The sequence below is a fragment of the Notechis scutatus genome, chromosome 2 (assembly GCF_049901735.1).
Source record: "Notechis scutatus isolate UNSWTSFEM ecotype Mainland chromosome 2, rNotScu1.2, whole genome shotgun sequence".
Taxonomy (NCBI): Eukaryota; Metazoa; Chordata; class Lepidosauria; order Squamata; family Elapidae; genus Notechis; species Notechis scutatus.
Window position 1 is genome coordinate 155804830 of NC_142010.1, and position 20027 is coordinate 155824856.

The 20027-nt window shown below is 41.2% G+C and overlaps 1 protein-coding gene and 1 long non-coding RNA gene across 2 annotated transcripts in view; one reads left to right on the forward strand and one right to left on the reverse strand.

Annotated features, from left to right (window-relative positions):
* Positions 1-279: 279 nt before the first annotated feature.
* Positions 280-1857, reverse strand: LOC148132349 (uncharacterized). Its single transcript, XR_015747868.1, has 2 exons — positions 1626-1857; positions 280-1308 (listed from the first exon to the last, which is right to left on the reverse strand). It is a non-coding gene; the product is annotated as an uncharacterized LOC148132349 (long non-coding RNA).
* A 1617-nt stretch (positions 1858-3474) lies between these two features.
* MAST1 (microtubule associated serine/threonine kinase 1) overlaps positions 3475-20027 on the forward strand; it is an 89142-nt gene continuing 72589 nt past the window's right edge. Inside the window, exon 1 of the mRNA XM_026681990.2 lies at positions 3475-3731. Coding sequence (XP_026537775.2) covers positions 3693-3731 — 39 coding nt within the window. The 5' untranslated portion in view covers positions 3475-3692. The remainder of the gene's footprint in view (positions 3732-20027) is intronic.

Consider the following 20027-nt stretch of genomic DNA (forward strand, 5'->3'; position numbering starts at 1 on the left):
CCTTTATTCTTACTTTCTCTTGAGATATCAAGTAGATATTTTTCTCCATCCCCAAATAAACTGATTATACATACATACACATATACACACACATATATGTATATACACACACAGAGAGTATATTCTATGACCATCATCTTCATGACAGTCATAGAGCAGCATAAATATATGCCTTTCATAAAATGGTGATACTCTGCTTATCACCTTCTCCAAGTATTAACTTTTTCAGCACTTCACCCCAATGCCTCCCTTCAGAAAAACCAGAAAAGCAATCACTGATAAAATTATGTTTCCCTTGGCAGGAACATAAATGTGAGAAAGTTTATATTTTTCCAATACAAATTCATAACATACTACTATTACATCCACATTCTGTGCAGTAAATGAATATCCTCACATTGCAGATTAAAATGTATAGAATCTTCATTTTGTTTTGGACAAAATTAAGTGCATTTTGCTGTGTTTTTGGTGTAAACCAAGCAAATTGTCTGTTTAGAAGATAAGTCCTCAGGAAATTTATCTCTACATATACATATACGTATCTACATATATGTCATGCCCCTGGTGGAGACTGACTCTGAGGGAGAGGAGGAACAGCCCACAGGGAGTGGAAGTGTGGCTCTGGAGGTTGTGGAGGAGGCTGGAGAAGGGCAGAGGCCAGCTGAGCAGTCAGAGGAGGACCTAGGCCCATCCCCTATCCATCCTAGGGCACTTAGGGAGAAGAGGATAAAGGAGAAATGTGGTCTACTCGGGAGGAGAGGGCCTTGATCCTCTTCATGGGCTGCAGCTGTGACAACTGGATTAGAGTACGGACTGTGTATGGGCCAAATGCTGGAAACAAAGTATGGAAATATCTTTAGTTGATGGTTCCTCTCTGAGTTTGGTGTCCTTCCCGATGTGTGTTATCTGTGGATGTCCTCCAGCCTTTATCTTGCCTGGTTTGTGTTGCTTTTTCCCTTCTTCTTCTAACTGTTTGTGTGGGAGTTTTTTGGCTTCCATCAAGAATCTTCTGAGCTTGGAAGCAAAGTGAAGGAATAAAAGGGGCTTCACCTGTTTTCTGTGACTGTGTTTGTTCACAATATATATAGACATATTCTTTCATATCATGTAAGATTATGAAATGGCATCCAAGGTTACCATATGATGCTTGGATTACAAAGAGTATTCATATATCTGGGTTTGGTGCTCAGGATCTCTTCCAGACCTATGATTCTAGGTCAGCTTTAGTTGTTAATGGTGTTTTTGATCAGATTAGACCAGAACTGTATCAATTCCTAACATGGTTGTATCTCATCATGCTTTACTGACCTGCAAAGATTGTAAATGCAAAAATCGCAAAGTTACATTTTAATCACTGTTGAAATTGCAAATGGTGACTAAACAAGACAATTGCTAAACAAGGGCTATTTGTAGCTTCATGGCAGAACCCGATTCTCATGCTGTCAGTCCTAATTTCTACTTCAATCTCTAATGAATCTCTCTCAGTCAGTTAAAAGAACTGGAGTAATAAACGCAAGATATAAAGCTGCTTTGAACAGAGGAATGATAAACTACTACGTGATATTACATAACACAGTCAAATAATATTTTTCCTTTGCCCCAAAACACTTGCATATAGTCCTTACACCAAAATGAAGGTCTTGGCACTTTTAGGAGCTATGGCCACAGCATGACACCAGTCCTCTGAATCCTGTCAAGTAATAGGAAACTGGTTGAATATAAAGTGCCAGCCGAAGCTGGGGTTACTTCTTCATGAGGATTTGTTGCATCCTTTTTCCTCCCAAGGCCCAGCTCCATATTCTTGACAGCAGAGATGTTGAGCAACAGCCCTGGGAGATGGCAGACTAGGCTGTCTTCCTGCTCCAGAGAGAGAGAGAGAGAGAGAGAGAGGGAGGGAGGGAGGGAGAGAGGGAGAGAGAGAGAGAGGGAGGGAGGGAGGGAGGGAGGGAGGGAGGGAGAGGAGAGAGAGAGAGAGAGAGAGTGAGAGAGAGAGAGAGAGAGAGAGAGAGAAATGTGTGTGAGAAGCATTCACAAAAGAAAAGAATATTTTCATGTAATTGTATGTGTTGTCCATCAAGGGCTGGGTATTAGCCAGGAACCACTCAGCTATTTGGGGTAGCTTTGTGAACAGGCTGTGCTTGGGAGAAATGGTCTAGCAATATGAAAGTAACCTCAGGATGAGTGCTTAGAGTAAGTCCAGACATTCCTTAGTATTTCTCCCTTTTTGACTCAAGTTTGACATTGCAACCTTACACATGAAATAATGGACTCTCTTTCCATGTTAGATGATTTTCTAAGCCCTGTTTGCTTGACACCAGGATCTCTGCAGGCTGTAACAAAAAAGTAAAAATATCAGCCACTATAGTGCAATCTAAGAGACCTTTTTCTGCTGTGGTGCTCACCGTCTGGAATATCCTCCTCCTGAGATTACACTTGCTCCAAATCTGCAAGCCTTTTGGAAAGCATTAAAAACCTGGCTTTGCCATTTTGCCTGGGGCTCTGGCAACAGGGTGAACCTATTTCATGGCTGATCTGAATGTTTGTTGTCTTGAATGTTGTTGGCAGCTATTGTATGTTATTGATTCTTTTTATGGCTTCCTGTGGAGTGGCCAAAGGGGTCTGAGATGCAATCCAAGGAAGCAAACTTTTCCTGGCACATCAGCTGTTAAAGCTGCTATTTTGTGGCAGAGATTTGCAGAATAACAAAACCAATCAGACCACCTCATTTCACCAAGAAAAAGAGTCTGGCCACAAGTACGTTTGCCACCTGAATACAACAGAGAGCTACAACTGAGGCTCTTCCCCCTGAATCAGTGTCCCTAAAACCTAACAGGATCTCCCAAAATAGGCTCTGACTCAATTGCCTCTTGTGGATCTGATGGAGGCAGAGGGCTGCTTACAAGTCTCTCTGCAGTAATCAGGTTGTATCCAATTATTTCTATGGAAATACACTCCACTCTGAATTAATGTCCCGTAATGTTAAGGACAGGCAAGGGTCGGGTCTAACGTCTTCCCTCCTGTCACCAAAGGAAAGAAAGTTTCTGGTTCTTATTGAGGATCTTCAGTTCAAATAATTGGGAAGAGGGAAGGCGCCGGATTCCATTCCAGCGCTGCCCTCCGCGAAGACACAGTCCTGTATATTGCATGGAAAGGGCACCAGGATCGGAACTTGAGCGGGGTAGGGGGCGCCGCATCTTTCGCCGCTTGCTTGGCCACCAAGGTCGGATTGGCGGTAGCCGGCGAGCGCGCCAACCCCGCCCGCGGCGCAAAGAGCCGAGGAGGGGCAAGGGCCGCCCTCTCCTCTCTTTCTCCCCACCTCCTCGTGGGCCGCTTTGCAGCTCCTGCAGCCTCCACGCCGCGCTCGTTGGCGGAGAGCCAGAGGGGCGCAGCGTGGCCCCAACTCGGGTCCCCGGACCCGTTCGCACAATCCGAGAAAGGCAAAGCGTGCCTAAGGCGAAAGAGGCGAGGTGCCCCGGAGGGCGGAGGGCGGCCGGGTCTTCCCGCCACCGCAGTTGGGAGGCAAGGCGACCGATCCGCGCAGCCCACCTGGGCAGCCCCGCCCTGCGCTCCAGCCTCTGCGGCCGGCCCACTCCTGCCGGGGCCTTGCAGAGTGCGGGCGGCGCGGGAGCTACACTTGGCTGCCGGAGGCGCGGCGAATCGATGGGGCGAGCTCTTCGCGCCGCCGGGAAACGATGGACGATTCCGGGATCATTCGCCGGCGGAGGCTCCAGGTAAAGAGCGTTCGGCGGATCTGTCGCGCCCCCCCTCCCCGCTAGCTTGCCAGCTTTCCCGCTATCACGGCCCCCACCCCAAGAAACCATCGCCCCGCCGGCCGAGGTCGAATTAATGCCGGCGCCGCCACTGCGCCCTGGCCAGAGAGGATTAGAGAAGGCAGAGCGGCGGCGGCGGCGACATCTCTCCTTCGCCTCAGCCTTCCTCCGCCATCCCTGAGGGAACCTCCGGGCAGGGAGGCGATCATGACTTCATCTTTCTGCAGGGCACAGGTGTGTGCGGGGCCAGCCGGTCGGCAATCGGCTTTCCTGCCGGGACAGAAAGGCTGGAGTCGAGGGGGGTCGCCTGCTGCGCGCCAGACCCAAACAAACGAAATCTTGTGCTGACGTAGGAAGGGAGAGAAAATCGGGGGGTAGAAGGTGGGGGGGGGCTACCTGCAGCAGTGGCGGTATGAAAGCCAAGTAAGAACAGCCAAGTTGGGGGCGGGGGGAGAGAATCAGGTCAGCTTCTCCCAGTCCTTAAGTGCCGCCAAAGAAATCAGGCTGTGACGCCCTAAGGCAGGGTCCCCAACCACCGGTCCGGGGACCGGCCGTCCGCGGAACAAGTCCTACCGGGCAGCTGGTTGCTGGGCGCCGCCATCTTTTTGATGAAAAAGTGCTTCCGGTGAGCTTTTCGGGAGAAAGCTCACCGGGCTTTTCATCAAAAAGATGGCGGCGCGCGCTCGGTGAGCTTTTCCGGGTAGAAAGCCATTTCTACCCGGAAAAGCTCACCGAAGCGCAGCGCCGCCATCTTTTTGATGAAAAAGTGCTTCCGGTGAGGTCACGGAAGCACTTTTCATCAAAAAATGGCGCGCCCAGCTATGCCAGTGCCGGGCCGCGGCGCCAAGCTGATGCCGGTACCGGGCCGCGGCATAAAAAGGTTGGGGATCACTGCCCTAAGGGCTGCCGTTCCGAGGATGATGGGAATTGTGGTTCGGTTCTTCCGAAAAGCCCAAGTTCTTGTGGGGATCTGAGATGGTGGCTCCCCTATTTTGCAATAGATTGCTGAGATGGTTGCCTGAGAAGAGGTTGATTCTGCCTTCCTTCTCCATCCCGTCTGCTGGGGCAGAAGTGAAAGGTTGAACCCCGATCTTCCACCAGGCTTCCTGCAAGGGTTCAGGCGAGCAGGAGAATAAGAGACCCTCGGGATTGGGGTGCCAGACAAATGAGGGGCAATCATTCCCTAAATACAGAAAATGTTTTATAGCATTAAAATGGCAGGTCTCTGCCTCAAGGAACTTAGTATTCTAAGTATAATGTGGCCGGAACGGTTGTGGGAAAGGAGGAATGGGAGAAGGGATGTGTAATGAAGGATTATTTAATTATATGTAATTTATATTTTATTTGGATGCACTGCCCTTGCAGTGCATTTAATTGTAAGTTACAATAAAATATTTTAAACATTAGAAAATAATATTTCCAATTAACTTTTTAAAAAAGCAATTTGAAAAAAAGCAGATTAACAACAACAACAAAAGCAAAGGACCCCAAGAAACTAAAGGGATCGGTGCCTGATGCTAAGAGATGCCATTGGGGTTTCAAAGCCAAGATGTCACCATAAAAAAGGCCTTCTCTCCAGTAGCCACTATGGATAGGAAGGGTCTTCGATGAGGATCTCATACCATGGACAGCCAGTATGGCGATGGATGAAATAGATTTGGCTAAGAGAGAGTAAACCTGAGCCAAAGACACCAAGTCAACTAAAAACATCCATGGCAGAAGAGGGAGTTTGGTCTTCCCATTTCTCGTCCAGCACCTTAACCCACACTTCCCGCCCCTCTGAGATTTCCCATTCTAAGATTCACATCATCATCATCATCATCACCACCCTATTTTAGGCTTCTTGTTGGGCACTTTCCAGTGTTTGGTAGGATGTTCTTCTTTCTCTCTCTTAATTTAAAATACTTTCCCTGCTTTTTCCTTCTGCTATTTCTGTCCTATTGCTTTTCTGAGCGGCAAAATGTGTCTTTCTTTTCAGTGTCCACTGGCGAGATGTAAAATTATTGAATTGGGAGCTTTTTAGACAGGGAAATCTTTCTCCCCTACACATCCTTCTGGGTTGTTTTTTTTGTCTTGCTTTGGAAAGCAGCCTTTCCTAAATAGGTACTTTCCAGATGTGGGGGAATAAGATTGGTAGCTCAACACAAATGGGTTGCCGTGTCAGGGAAGGGTGATTCCTAATGTTGCATGATACCCCCCCCCCCCCCTTGATTCATTGTTAGGAAATGTAGAGCAACAAAAACCTGCAATGGAAACCTCCTGTGCCAAAGCTCTTCGAAGAAGCCCTTGGAGGCCAATCTGACAACATTGTAAACATGTTTTCTTTCTGTCTTCCTCTCCTTCTTTCCTTGCTTCCTTAAGTTGATTTGGATATTAACTTGAAAATTTCATAATATGACTAAAATGTAATTGCCTGTAGATTCTTCCTCTTTAGATTTTGCAAAACCAGAAATATAAATTCTTTCACTTGGAGTCAGGATTTCTCTTACTGCCTGTCCTATACTCATTATGCAATACTTACATCTCTCAAGTGAAAAATACAGATTGATGTATTTCTTGCTTTTCTTTCCATGGTTATTTCAGAGGTTGGCTTTTTTATGGGGTGTCGTTTATTTTTTTAACTCCTTTTATTGATCTCACAGAATTGTTGAGAGAAGGAGGGCTGCCTCAGATGTATTTTAATGGTTGGTGATTTCAAAACCCCACCACCACCACCACATTAGCTGTGCTTTGAAAAGAGCTATTTTTGAAGGAAAAACAAAAAAATGAATTTACTTATGATTATTATATGATACTCAGTTATGCAAACAGCAGTATGTTGAAATTTAAGGGCAGCAGTGAAATCATGAGCAGTTTGACCATTATGTTCCACAATGAAGTAGAATTGCTTCAGGAAGAGGAACTACAAAAAGTATTAGAAGGCCAATTAATTTCCCATCCAAATGAATGGAAAGTAGCTCTTAATTTAAAAAAAATTCACTTCCAATATTCGATTAGGATGTAACCCTGGAATTTTTATTTTAGTGTACAGGTATACTGAACCAACCAACCAACTTACAACCATTCATTTAATTACTGTTTGAAATTACAACAGCACTGAAAAAAAGATTGATGACCATTTTCACACCTATGACCATTGCAGCATCCCATAATCACATGATCAAAATCCAGATGTTTAGTAACTGGCTCATATTTATGATGTGCCCTGAGGTCATGTCATCACCTTTTGTAATCTTCTGACAAACAACTTAATAATTGTGGCAAGAAAGATTGTAAAATGGGACAAAACTCATTTAACAACTGTCTCACTTAACAGGGAATGTTGGGCTCAATTGTGGTTATAAGTCAAAGACTAGCTGTAGTCCAGCAAAATGGAAGACAAGTGTCCCATCCTTTCTTGGAGGACTGGTTTAGGTAGAAAATATATGTGTGTACATTTTATCCTCGCAAGAGACTGTGTGCTGCTTATACTGGTGGCCTGTCTAGGTGGGGTTTGTTTGGATAGAAGGCAGGGAGAAGGCTACCTGAAGCCTTGAACTACAGCTGCCAAGGAATCAATCCGGAGCTCCCTTATGGAACTGCAACCTCAATTTCTATTGTTTATGGCAGGCTAGACTGCTCCAAAATGTCACAGTAAACTTTCAAAATGGAGTGGAAATTTGAACCCAGAACTTTCACTTAAAGCGTTATTTCTCTTTCTTTGTGATGACATCTTGGGATGCTATAAATCAGTGGGTGAAAATAAAAGTAGAGAAATGTTCTGAAGGTTGTAAATGTGAGAACTGCTTGCTAAGTTGTTTCAGCACTATTGAACAGTTACTAAATGAGACAGTCGCTAAGCAAGGACTACCTGCAGAGCACACGGTTCTTTCCAGTCTTTCTAACTGTCAAACTGCAGGCCCCCTGGTTACAATAAGGACCTGCTGACTATTGAGATGGATCTATCTCAGCTCCTTGCGTTGAGCTGCTGAATCTGCATACTGAGATGCTCCACGGATTTCTTAAAAAGCACTTTATGATGTCAACTGATACCCAGAATATTGCAGCTAAAATCGGTTTTGAGAAGGCAGGCAGCCTTTATACCGGGTTTCTTCTTTTTCCATTGTTCAACACTGAGCTTTTCGTATGTCCTGTACTCTAACATTATTAATTAATGAGTTGGAGGAGGCAGGGTGGGAGCAGCGCTTATCAAATCTGCAGAAAGCACAAAGGTGAGTGGAATACTTAGCACCTTAAACTATGGCAGCAAAATTCTGAATGATCTTGATAGGTTAGAAAAATAGAGGAGAAAACAATTGCATTAATAGAGATTTTGCAAAGTTTTGCCCCAGAGGAAAAAGAAATCAGATGCACTGATGGGTGATACCTTGAAAAAGAAATTTGGAATTAACAGTTGATCCTAAATTGAAATTAAGCTTGAATATAAGCAGCTGCAAAAAAAAGGAGCTGTAATTTTTAGGTTGCATCAGGAGAAACATGGTATCCAAATCTCTGGAAATACTAATTCTACTCTTGTTCTTATCCAGGGGTGGGCAATTAATTTTCCCAAGGGGCCACATGAGAAACTGGGACGGTTGTGTAGGGCCGCTGCCCCCCCTGCCCCCCCCCACCCCTGTCACAGCCGCAGGCCAGACGGGCAGTTAAAGGGCTGGATGTGGCCGACAGCAGGGGTGGGATGCTTCTGGTATAACAACCAGTTCGGTGAGTGTGCTGACACACTCTACATGCATGTGAACAGCAATGCAAAAATCCTTACCTGCTCGGTTACTTCAGGGGAGTATCACGCTGATCAGCTGGGACAATAAATGTTTTTTTAATCGACAGCACAGGGTTGGGCAGGCAGTCTCACATGATCGTTGAAGAGAACCAGTTCGCTCCAACCTAATCTTTGGAGCTAGTGGTTCGCCTGAACCGGCAGAATCTCACCACTGGCCCACAGGCCCTAAAACGCCCAGGCCTGTTCTTATCAGTCTGACCTGCCTTGTCTGTTGTGCCTCACTCTAATCACCATACCCCAAAGGTTCAGATAAACTGGAACAAATTCAGGAAAGGGCAGCAGAATTTACCTGGAATTGGGAATTAAGTCTGATAAAGAGAGAGTGACAGAGCACATGCAGATGTGAGGAAAGCAAAGCAAGGGGAACATGACAGCTTTCTGAAGCAGTATCCAACAGCAGAAGGTGGCCAAAGTATGTCCTCTGTTCTCTTAGAGCAGGGGTGTCAAACTTGATTTCATTGAGGGCCTCATCAGGGTTGTATTTGACCTTGGGGGCCAGGTTGGCGGGGCTGGTTTGGGTGTGGCCAGTTCGATGTTACTTGTGTTGGGGGCACCCCTCCCAGGCTCCGTTTTCAGCTCTGCGGTGCTCTGCCACACGGCCCTCCCGAGCTCCGTTTTCACTGGCAGAGGCACCGTGGGCCAGTCCTTAGCTGTTTCCAGGGTGGCCCTTGGGCCTTAAGTTTGATACCCCTATCTTAGAGTTTAGGACACAGTGTAATGGCTTTAAGTTACAGGAAGGTAGATTTCTGTTAAACATCAGGAAAAACTTGCTTGTTGTAAGAACACAATAGGTTATAAAGTGAGTCCTCAAACATCAAATGTATTTTAACAGAAGCTGGATGCAACAGTAAGGGAAAGATATTTTCAAGTTGGCCTCAATACATACATGATGATTATGTGGGTATGCCCATGCAGCTTTGATAACATACAGTAAATATGTTCATGCAGCTAATGGCTACAATATGGAAGTGGTTTGCCATTGCCTTTTCCAGAATGTTTTTTTTTTTCAACTTCCAAGTCCTTGAATTCCTAGGGTTTGGGGTATGGGTCTTCCATCCAAACACCAGATAAGACCAGTTAGGTGTAATCACTTACTAAAAGCAGGCATGGCTTCTAAATCTGTGATTTGACTTATTATAGTCTCCTAGTCATCCACACTATTCTTTGCATTAAGCTTTGCTACAGGAAAAAGACTGTAACGGCAAGCTAATGTATTAAAATGATATCCTATCAGGTAGCTTTCTTGCCTTCTCAGGGTCTTTTATTTCTTTTTGTCAGTGCCTCAAATTGATTCTGTAAATGTTATCACTGCATCCAATACTGAAAATTTCAGCTCCTTGTATGAGTTGATAACCTACTGGGAATTCTGGTACTTTTACTCTCAATCCACCTGGAAGGCACCACGTTCAGAATGTGCCAAGGAGCAAATCCTTGAGAGTCAATGGTGTTTTGCAAGCTTGCTCTGAATTCTTGGATAATTCCCCCCCCACCCCCATTTCTACGGTATGCAGTTGCAGTCTAAAAACATATGTGAGAGACTGCAGAGTACACATAGTCCTCGACTTACAACCACAGTTGAACCCAAAATTTGTGTTGCTAAGTGAGACAGTTAAGTGACCTTTCTTGCCACCGTTGTTAAGCGAATCACTGCAGTTGTTGAACTAGTAACACAGTTGTTAAGAAAATCCGGCTTCCCTGTTGACTTTGTTTGTGAGAAAGTCGCAAAAAAGGGATTGCATGATCCCAGGACACTGCAACCATCTTAAATATGAGCTAGTTACCATGCATCTGAATTTTGATCACGTGACTATGGGGATCCTGCAATGGTCGTAAGTGTGAAAAATGGCCATAAGTTACTTTCTTCAGAGCTGTTATAACTTTGAATGGTCACTAAATGAATGGTTGAAAGTTGAGGACTGCCTTTATATGCCCAAAGGCAATATCATTTCATATCCTGCTTTTTACAGCCCTCTCTAAGCGGTTTACAGAGTCAGCATATTTATTGCTCCCAAAAACCTGGGTCCTCATTTTACCGACTTAGGAAGGATAGAGGGCTGAGTCAACCTTGAGCCTGGTGTGATTCGAACTGCCAAAGTAAAGGCAACCAGCAGTCAGCAGAAGTAGCCTGCAGCACTGCATTCTGACCACCTCAGCTCAATTATTATTATTTCAGTACTAGGGTTCACTGTGATTTCACAATGTTGCTTTCATCTAGCTCAGAGATTGTCATGTAGGAAGTCCATAGCAATTATCAAAAGTATTTAGGAATATTGTGAATAAATAATAATACCAACCTTAAGTCTCAAACTAGCTGTTGGCTCCAGCTAACTATTGGGACAACTCAAGGTGGTTTTTTGGTAGTAAAAAGTACCCTAGAAATTGAGAGATTTTGTTGCCACCAGATACTGTGTATTTTATGCATGTATATATGTGTATCTAGGGCAGACTTTGGTGTCATCCCTAGGCTAAATCCATTTTTCTCCCCTTTTCCTGAATAAGTTCTAACACCAAAGGAGCAGTGTCAATATATGCAAGAATGTAATCTCTCTATAGTCATCCTCCTCTGCCTCCTGACAAAAATACACACATTTCCAGTAGATAGAAGGTTCATTTACAATGCACAGATAGCAAGATTCGAGGCTCCCCACCCCATATGCAGCACAAGTGATATCACTGCATATTTTTGAATTTTAAAAAAAGGAGAAGGAGAAAAGAATTATATATGCATATGAAAAGGAAAAAAAAGAAAAGAATTTTGCCGGTTCAGCACGTGTTTAGAAAAGGCATTTTCAATGAATCCAAAAACATTGTTGAATGTTGATAACCAAGCACTCCTTTTAATCAGACCATACATTAAAAGCCAGGTTTACTATTTCTAGCTTTCAGGGAATCTTTGGGAGATGTTGCAATGCTTTGAATGTTGGATGAGGGAAACCAAGATCAAAGTGGTTGCTTAATGGGTGACTGCAGTAAATCCTGTTGCTGCTTAATCTAATTTTCAGGATAGCTTTGAGGATAAAATGGAGAAACTTGTACACCTCCTGAGTTCCTGAAAAAAATGCTGAGAGTTCTTAGCCAAGGAAAGTCTAAGCCAAGGAAAGCATCTGTTTAACAAACATCTATCACAAGTTCATTAGAAATAATAATTCTAATTAGTTTCTTCTCAGTTCTAACATACCAAACTAGAGTTGCAAGCAACTTGTTTGTTGACCAACTATAAACCATGTTGTGCCCCCTTAATTTAGCTAGATGGCTGAGCTGAGAGTTCGTTTGATGACAAAAATAATAGTCTGGACTGGGCTAGTTATATTTCATTAAAAATAGTTTAGGGGTTTTCTTTTTTTGAAAAGCAAGACAAATTATTCACATGATATTGATATGTAATATAATTCATGTCTTAAAAGGCACAGGCTTGCAGTGCTGATATTGACACCAAATTAATATGCAGGAAAGGAAACTCCTAGATGCAAGCAGCTTCCCAATTGCCTATTTAGATACTATGCTCAATGCTCACAATTGGGGATGGATCCACATGGGAGTCATGGGAGTGGGGGCACTGTAGTGCATACTTGTGTTTCTTACATTGAGTTGTCCAGGGCACCATTTCAAGAAGCCTTTCTCCAACCGATGGAAGAGTCTTGCTTGCTGTCTGTTTGATAATTTGCTTTGATTTCAGCAAAATTATTATTTTCCTTTATTATTGTTCTTTTGCTCACCTTCTATCTGGCTCCAACAGCCAAGAAAGACACATTATGATTCTTCTAAACAGATTTTTAAAAATTGTTCCTCACTTACAAACAGAATCTTGCCACACTAAATTAGGCTATTATCCCTGTAAAACATATGGTCTGGGAACTATTAAGGAGGAGTAATCTTCACCTTTTTTCTTCTACACAAACTATCTAAACTGCATTGTCCCTCTTGTCCCTCCTGGGAATTCAGACTACATTCTGTCACACCTTCTTTCTCCTGGAAGCAGCATCTATGGTGGGGATGTCACAGTGAGCAAAATGGCAGGTGGATTACCAAGATGCAAACTCTGTGCTTCTTGATTTATGTTTAACTCTCATAGAAAAGCACCTTTGTTTCCATTGTGACATTCCTCACACTGTCCTGCCAATTATAATCTCCCCTGTTGTGAAGAACCACACAGCAGACTTTGGAGAAGGAATGCAGAGGCTGTTAGCAAAACATGGATTAAACTGAAAAGAAGAAAAATGCATTTAAAGCTGCCCCTTTACATTGGGGAAATGCTGTCAAGCTTTCTGTTACTAGCACCTGACACCAAGACAATGTTGGTATTCCTAATGGAGTCCAACCTATCTCAAAGGGCTAATATCAGTCTTGAAAGCCTGACAGCATGGTCTCTTCACTTCCTCTTACTCAAAAGAGAGTCAACCCATGGCAACTTTAAGTTGTCTTCCTGGGCTAAATTCAAGAGTCTACTAATGGCATTTTTATTCTCCAAGGTCTGCTTTGTGGTTCTTTAGACCAGTGATCCCCAACCTTTTTTATGCCGCGGCCCGGTACCGGCATCAGCTGGGCGCCGCGACCCGGTGCCCGGCATCAGCTGGGCGCCGCCATCTTTTTGATGAAAAAGTGCTTCCGGTGACCTCACGGAAGCACTTTTTCATCAAAAAGATGGCAGCGCCAACGCTTCGTGAGCTTTTCCGGGTAGAAATGGCTTTCTACCGGAAAAGCTCACCGAAGCACTTTTCATCAAAAAGATGGCGGCGCCCAGCAACCAGCGGCCCGGTAGGACTTGTTCCGCGGACGGTGCCGGTCCACGGACCGGTGGTTGGGGACCCCTGCTTTAGACCCACGAATGCTATTCAATATGGGGACTCTTGCTCCTTGAGGACTACAAACCAGAGGTGGCATTCAGCAGGTTCTGACCAGTTCTGGAGAAACGGTAGCAGAAGTTTTGAGTAGTTCAGAGAACTGGCAAATACCACCTCTGACTTTTACAGTATCCTTCCCCTGCCACACCCACTAAGCCATGTCCACAGAACTGGTAGTAAAAAAATTGAATCCCACCACTGCTACAAACTATATTTTTCCTTAACTTTGTATGCATATACTCCCCCAATTCTAGAAAATTCTAGAACTGATCCAGCAATTTACTTTTCAGAATGTTACTTATTATGCTCAAATATTGCTTCTGTTCCATTTTATTTATTAAGTAATGAATGTACTTGAAACTAAGAAGCAGGAGAAACGAGGCTGAATATGTAGGAGTAGGTCCTTAAATAAACATTGGTAGAATTGTGTGTTAACTTGTTGAAAAGCTCCTTATGCTGGTTTTTTCCCTTTGTGATTTCATGTCTTTATGGTAGTGTATTAAGATAATTTAAAAATGTTTTAAATTGGCCAAGGACATGTCTAATCTCTCATTAGAATTTCTTTCTATGATCATTAAAAAGGGTCACAATTTTCAAGATAAGACATGTTTAATGGTACATGGGCATATTTTTAGTCTGAATCTTCAAATTGCAACTGAGGAAGTTCTGATAATCAATGACTGATTTGGATGTGTTTGAAGACTGAAGGAAATTGGCATGCAATATGGTTGCATTGTTACATTATCTATTGATACTGGAGTTTTCAGTATATCAAGATGATTGAAAGAGGAGGTTGTTATGTAATAATAGGCAAAATGCAAATCTAATTCAGACATCCTACCAGCTTAACTCCTTAACCTATCACATATTAAACACTGGAGTAGTTATCTGGTACATTGTGCTTGCACATAGTAAACTATCTTATCTACCTATCTACCTATCTACCTATCTATCTATCTATCTATCTAGTGCTGGCTTAGTAAAACACTTCTGGCATATTCCTTTATAAACCTCTTGCTGTAAGACTTCTACTAAGACTTCTATTCTTGAAACCTGCTTGCTAGATCAATTTACAATATTTCTCCAAGGAAACATTTATTTGGCCTGATTCACACTATAGAAAGCCTAATGTGTCAATGAATGAGAAATGTGAACCAATACATTAATAGCCTCATAACACAGTCTGATTGTGAATATCAGATAATAATGAACAATAACTTTTAAAAAACTTTTCCCAATCTATATTTTGTAAGATTGATCATATTATGAATTAACAATGTTTAATATGACAAACTTAGTCATGATAGTCAAGTTGTATTATTATTCATAATATTATGTCCACTTATCAAGTCCTTCCAAAGGACATGGGATAGGCAGATGTGGAAGTGTGATGATATTACATATATCATCACAGATTGTAAGATGTTCAAGTAAAGTTGCCTTTTGCAATTGACTGATGGTGATTTTATCAATGCCAATGATATTCAAGCAGTGCTCCAATTGTTTTGGAATTGCACTCAGGGTGCCTATTGGTACTACCTTTACTGTTTTTTGCTATAGTCCTTCTATTTCTTTTGGCAGGTCTTCATATTTTGTTATCTTCTTCAGTTCTTTATCTTTTATTCTGCAGTCTCCAGGTACTGCCACATCCATTATACAGACTTTTTAAAATCTTTATTACAATTACAATTACAATTATTAAGTCTGGGGTTTTATGAGGCAGGTATCTGTCTCTTTGAATTCTAAAGTCCCAAAGTACTTTAGCTTCTTAATTTTCTGTTATTTTCCCCAACAACAGTCATCTTCTGAGGTGGGTTGGACTAAGAGAAAATAACTGGCCCAAAAACACCCAGCCGGCTTTCATGTCTTAGACAGCACTAAGACTCACATTTAAGTCTCCTGGTGTCTACACTGAGTGTCTTAACCACCACACCAAACTGGTCTATACGGTGGTGAATCCATTCTGACTGAATGAGGATGCTAGCCTTGATCACATGCTTGCATGGGGCTACAGTCTTATACTGTCCTGGGTATAAATCATGTTGAGCTTAATGGGATATGTTTTCAAATAGATAGTTATACAATAATAAGAAAGGTAAATGGTATTTTGAAAGAATGTGCCAATTATTGGCATCTGTTCCCTTACTGAAACTTAAAACCTTTCATATTTATATGTGCAGTGGGCAGATGTAATAATGCATTGAGATCTTCACAGTTACAAGGATTTTTAAAAAACATATCCTCATTAAATAGATTGAAGCTTTACTTCTAAACAGGTAAAGTTCTGCAAAGGAGAAAAAATAATTTCCAATCGGATACCACTGGGAATGTGTTCTGCAAAAACCTTTAATGACCAATTGTAAATCTACTTCCTTTATCTTTATTTTTTCTACCTGTATCAGGATCTATTTGCCACAACTGACCAGTATAAACATTAGCCTATTTAAAACATCACATGTTGTTGTTTTACTTATTATTTAGCCTGGGGATAGTGTGTTAAAAAGAGGTTTGGTTGTAATTTAACTTCCCACTTCTTAATGTAGCTTTCTGCATGGACATGTTCTACATATGTACTCTAGTTGGTTGTTTAGGAAACACAAAAGGATTAGAAAGAAAAGTTACTTCAGAAATGTGAAATTAGCTGGTTCTACCATTTCCAAAAGGACAGCTGTTGTGAAAATATAATGTGGGTTGCTTATTTTGGCTTAAAGATATTAGTGAAAAAACACTTTGTTTAAAGTAGTAGATCACCATTTCAAACCTTGATTTATTGTTAACCTACTGGTTGATTGTTTATTCATTTTTATCTGAGGTAACTCAAGGCAGTGAATATCTAATACTGTTTCCTCTTAATTTCCCCCATAACAATAACCCTGTGAGGTGGACTGAGAAAGAGTTACTGATCCAAAGTCACCCAGCTGGCATTCATGCCTAAGGGGGGACCTCTTGGCTTCTAGATTGGTACCTTAATCACTAGACCTAAATACTTAAGCAGTCTGTGATAATGGACAAGGGGTTGTATGAGCTGTATACACTGTATCCTACATTTTCATTTGTTCTGAAAAGAATCCCAAAGCTGCATTGCAACTGCGATCTAACATGATGTCTAGATAGTAATTGTTTGTGGCTTAGTCCTGATTTGCTATTGTGCCATGCCCAAGCAACAGTGAATCTAGTCACCACAAACAGAATTCAGTGCGCCACTGGTCTACATCTGTGCATGGTCCAGATAATTAAAATTTGGCAAGCATAGAAGACTGCTGTGAGGACTGAGCTACATTTGTCTGAGATTATGTGTTGATAGTCTAGCTCTTGAATGTGACATGGATAGGAATCTTTTTAATGTAATTAGAACACAACATAATCAATGCAGGATTATGACGAACTTCAGTTTTCCTGCGCAAGATAATGTATCAGTGCAAAAAACAACAACAACCCAGCACACAGTCCATTTAATTCACAGATGAAGTTCTACCAGTTTTGCATAGATCTTTGACAATTTCCAAATCAAAGAAAGGCTTTAAAAACTTGCTAAAAATCAGTTTTACAAAGAGAGATGCTTTCTTACATGAGGTGTCAAAAAGTGCTGTGATAATCCTCCCCCTCATAGCAAGTTGTCAGTGATGATCATCTTGCCATGTAGTTTCTAGTTCCGACTCTGCTGGATTTACAAGAAGTGATGATGTATTTATCCTATGAAATGAGTAGTCATCAAGCTATTTCTCTAGAGAGACTGTGGCGTATATTAAGTAGAATTGGATGCTGGAACAGGGAGACAAATTCAGGTCACCAACTCAATTAACAGTCATAGTGGTTGGATTCACACATTTATTACTTCATAATATGATTTGTTTTTGATGTAGCAACTTACAAACACATTTGTATGGCTTAGAATTATGTGCAACCCAGATCATTATAACTTGTTCAATAAATCATGGTTTTAAAATCTTGACTTAGCATTATGTGCTTATATCTTAACTAATTCATTGTTCCTTTACTTTACATAAGATAATTTTCAAACAAAAAGCTGTCCAATCCAAGTGCAAGGATTATAAGAAAGGTGACCAAGAAAAATCTTTGGAATTACAAACTAAAAAAGAACAGTTAGGCAATAAGCTAAGCAAAGATAGAGGTTGTCAAACTTTGGCATGATAAGATTCATTGTAATTATATGTGAACTATATCGTAGTTGCAATTTTATTTAATTGCATTTCTTTCTCCCATGCCCTTATTTCCAAGTGTAGTTACTTTAATATTTTTCAGATATTCTGTAAATATTTTTAAACTAGAAATTATAATCTATAGGCAGACCAGCTAAATAATTAATCTTGTTATTTGGATAATTATTTATCTTTCATTAACATATTTTTGGAGTGCCTGTGAAACATCCAGTGAGAAAAGCATCTCCTGTAAATGCTGTTACAGGGCATGTTGGGACATGATGGTCAAATAACCTTTGTGTATCATTCTCAACATCATCTACATTACCAATCCTTGAGAGTTGGACTTTGCAACTCATGGGGTTGTTGTTGTTTTTCTGGTTTACTGTATGTAATAATGGTAAGAAGACTGAACTAAGGCTTTGTCACTGAAATAAAGCAGAATCAGCAGGCTTACATCAAAAGAAATGGCCCTTGCTGCATATTTATCTCATGTTTATAATCCATGAAGATGAGATAAACAGGAAAAAGGAGGACCATCATATCTGGGCTGCAGAGTTCCCAATGTCCATTAGATCAGTGGTGGTATTCAAATAAAGTTGCTACCGGTTCGGTGGGCGTGGCTTGGTGGGCGCGCTATGCACACGTACACACACTTTGCGTGCATGCACGTGCCAAACGTGCACTTTGCGCAGGTGCAGAGGCATTCTAACTTGCATCCTGCAAGCTTGCATGATGCCGTGCGGCGCTATTCGCAGCTGCGCTTTGAATTCTGGCCATAAAAGTTGAGTATGGGAGACCAGGCGGGTGGGTGGGCCAAACACAGAGCAACGGAGAGAACCGGTTCCATCTCGGCTGCTTTTCGCCGCTACCGGCTCTCCAGAACCGGGCAGAACTGGTCGAATGCCACCACTGCATTAGATGGAAATATATAGTAGGCTTATCAACCACTCATAAATACAGTAGGAGGAGTCTGGGGAAGTCTTAGCTTGCTTGACAAAAAATAGCAACCTAAAATAACTTTTCTGATTTTATATTCTGCGGGTGCTTGGGATTACAACTCCCATCTTCCCAAGAAACAGAGGGCATTATTATAGTTGTAGTCCAATAGATCTGGACGGCAGTAGTTGGGGCAGAAATAAACAGTTCCTATTCTCATTTGAAAATGAAATGATAACTGTGATGTGTCTGCATTCAAGAAGGTGGAGCTGGAGGCTTCTGCGTGCAGCTAAATATTGAATGTGGTCTGAATGAGGATATGAAAGAACTTGAAAATTCATGCCACTTTGTTTCCTAAAGAGTCCTAAAGACACCTGAGCAAGATAGTCCATTAGCCACTGCTTTAAACTTCCAAACACCCTGGCAGAATAATTACATTATAATTTGCAGAGGCACAGAGAGGCATTTTTTAAAATGACTTTTTTACTGAGGATTTTAATTACAATAATAAAAGCAAATACAAACTAAATTCAGAGAGAGAAGAAGAAATAAAAAAATGCAAAGAAAAAAGCAAAAAAGAAGTAAATTTTTAAGGAGAAATAAAGAAGTGACCTGCAATCTTCCATTGCAACAAGTATAAACAACTGTAATTCTTCCTCCTTTATAATGTTACAAATATTTTTCCCGTAACATATTCCCTATCTATATGCAAATCCATAAATCATCAGCCCTAACCCCTTTCAGTCCTAATGTCAGCAAATATATATATATAAAGAGTTAACAGAATTTTATAGAAACATCTTACTTTAACCTTGGTCAATTTTATATTTTTTCCTTTTACTTCTGACAATCTTAAAATTTACGGTAATTCAATCAAATATTGTAAGATTTTATCGGTTCAATTTTTCTTTTTCCCATTGCAAAGGTTTCTTTAATGCTTTAGCAAATCTCTTTTGTAAAGGCTGTAAAAAGTCATTGTCTAGGCCATTGTCAAGATTTCTTCAAAGCTTTTGAAGAAGAACCAACTTTTTTGTATATCCACTGGAAAGTCTACCCAGGTCATGCTCTTCACTTGTCATTTGTGTTTCAACTTCAGATACCTTCTCTGTCATATAATTCACACTTTTGTTATTACCCAGTATTTCTGGTTCTAATATGTTTGCATCAGGCAAAATCGTTTCATATCTTTCATTCCTTCCTTAGCGTCCTTTGGAAATAATCTCTCTATAGTAATAAACATCATTGTTGATATTGTAGGTACTGGTATTTCAAATATTATTGTATATTATTTATCGCTTTTAAAATAGTAATGGTAATGGAAAAGGAATTAAACATTAACATTCTCAAGAAAATAAACCCACACAAAAAGTGTTTTTGAAAAAAGTGTAAAAAAAATACAACAGAAAATGGAACAATGAATACATGTATATTGTTATAATTATAACTATTGTTGGTAATTACAATTCTATATACACAGTACTTATCTAATATAAATATTATGGAACTACATATATATTTCTAATACAGTTAAATAACTTAT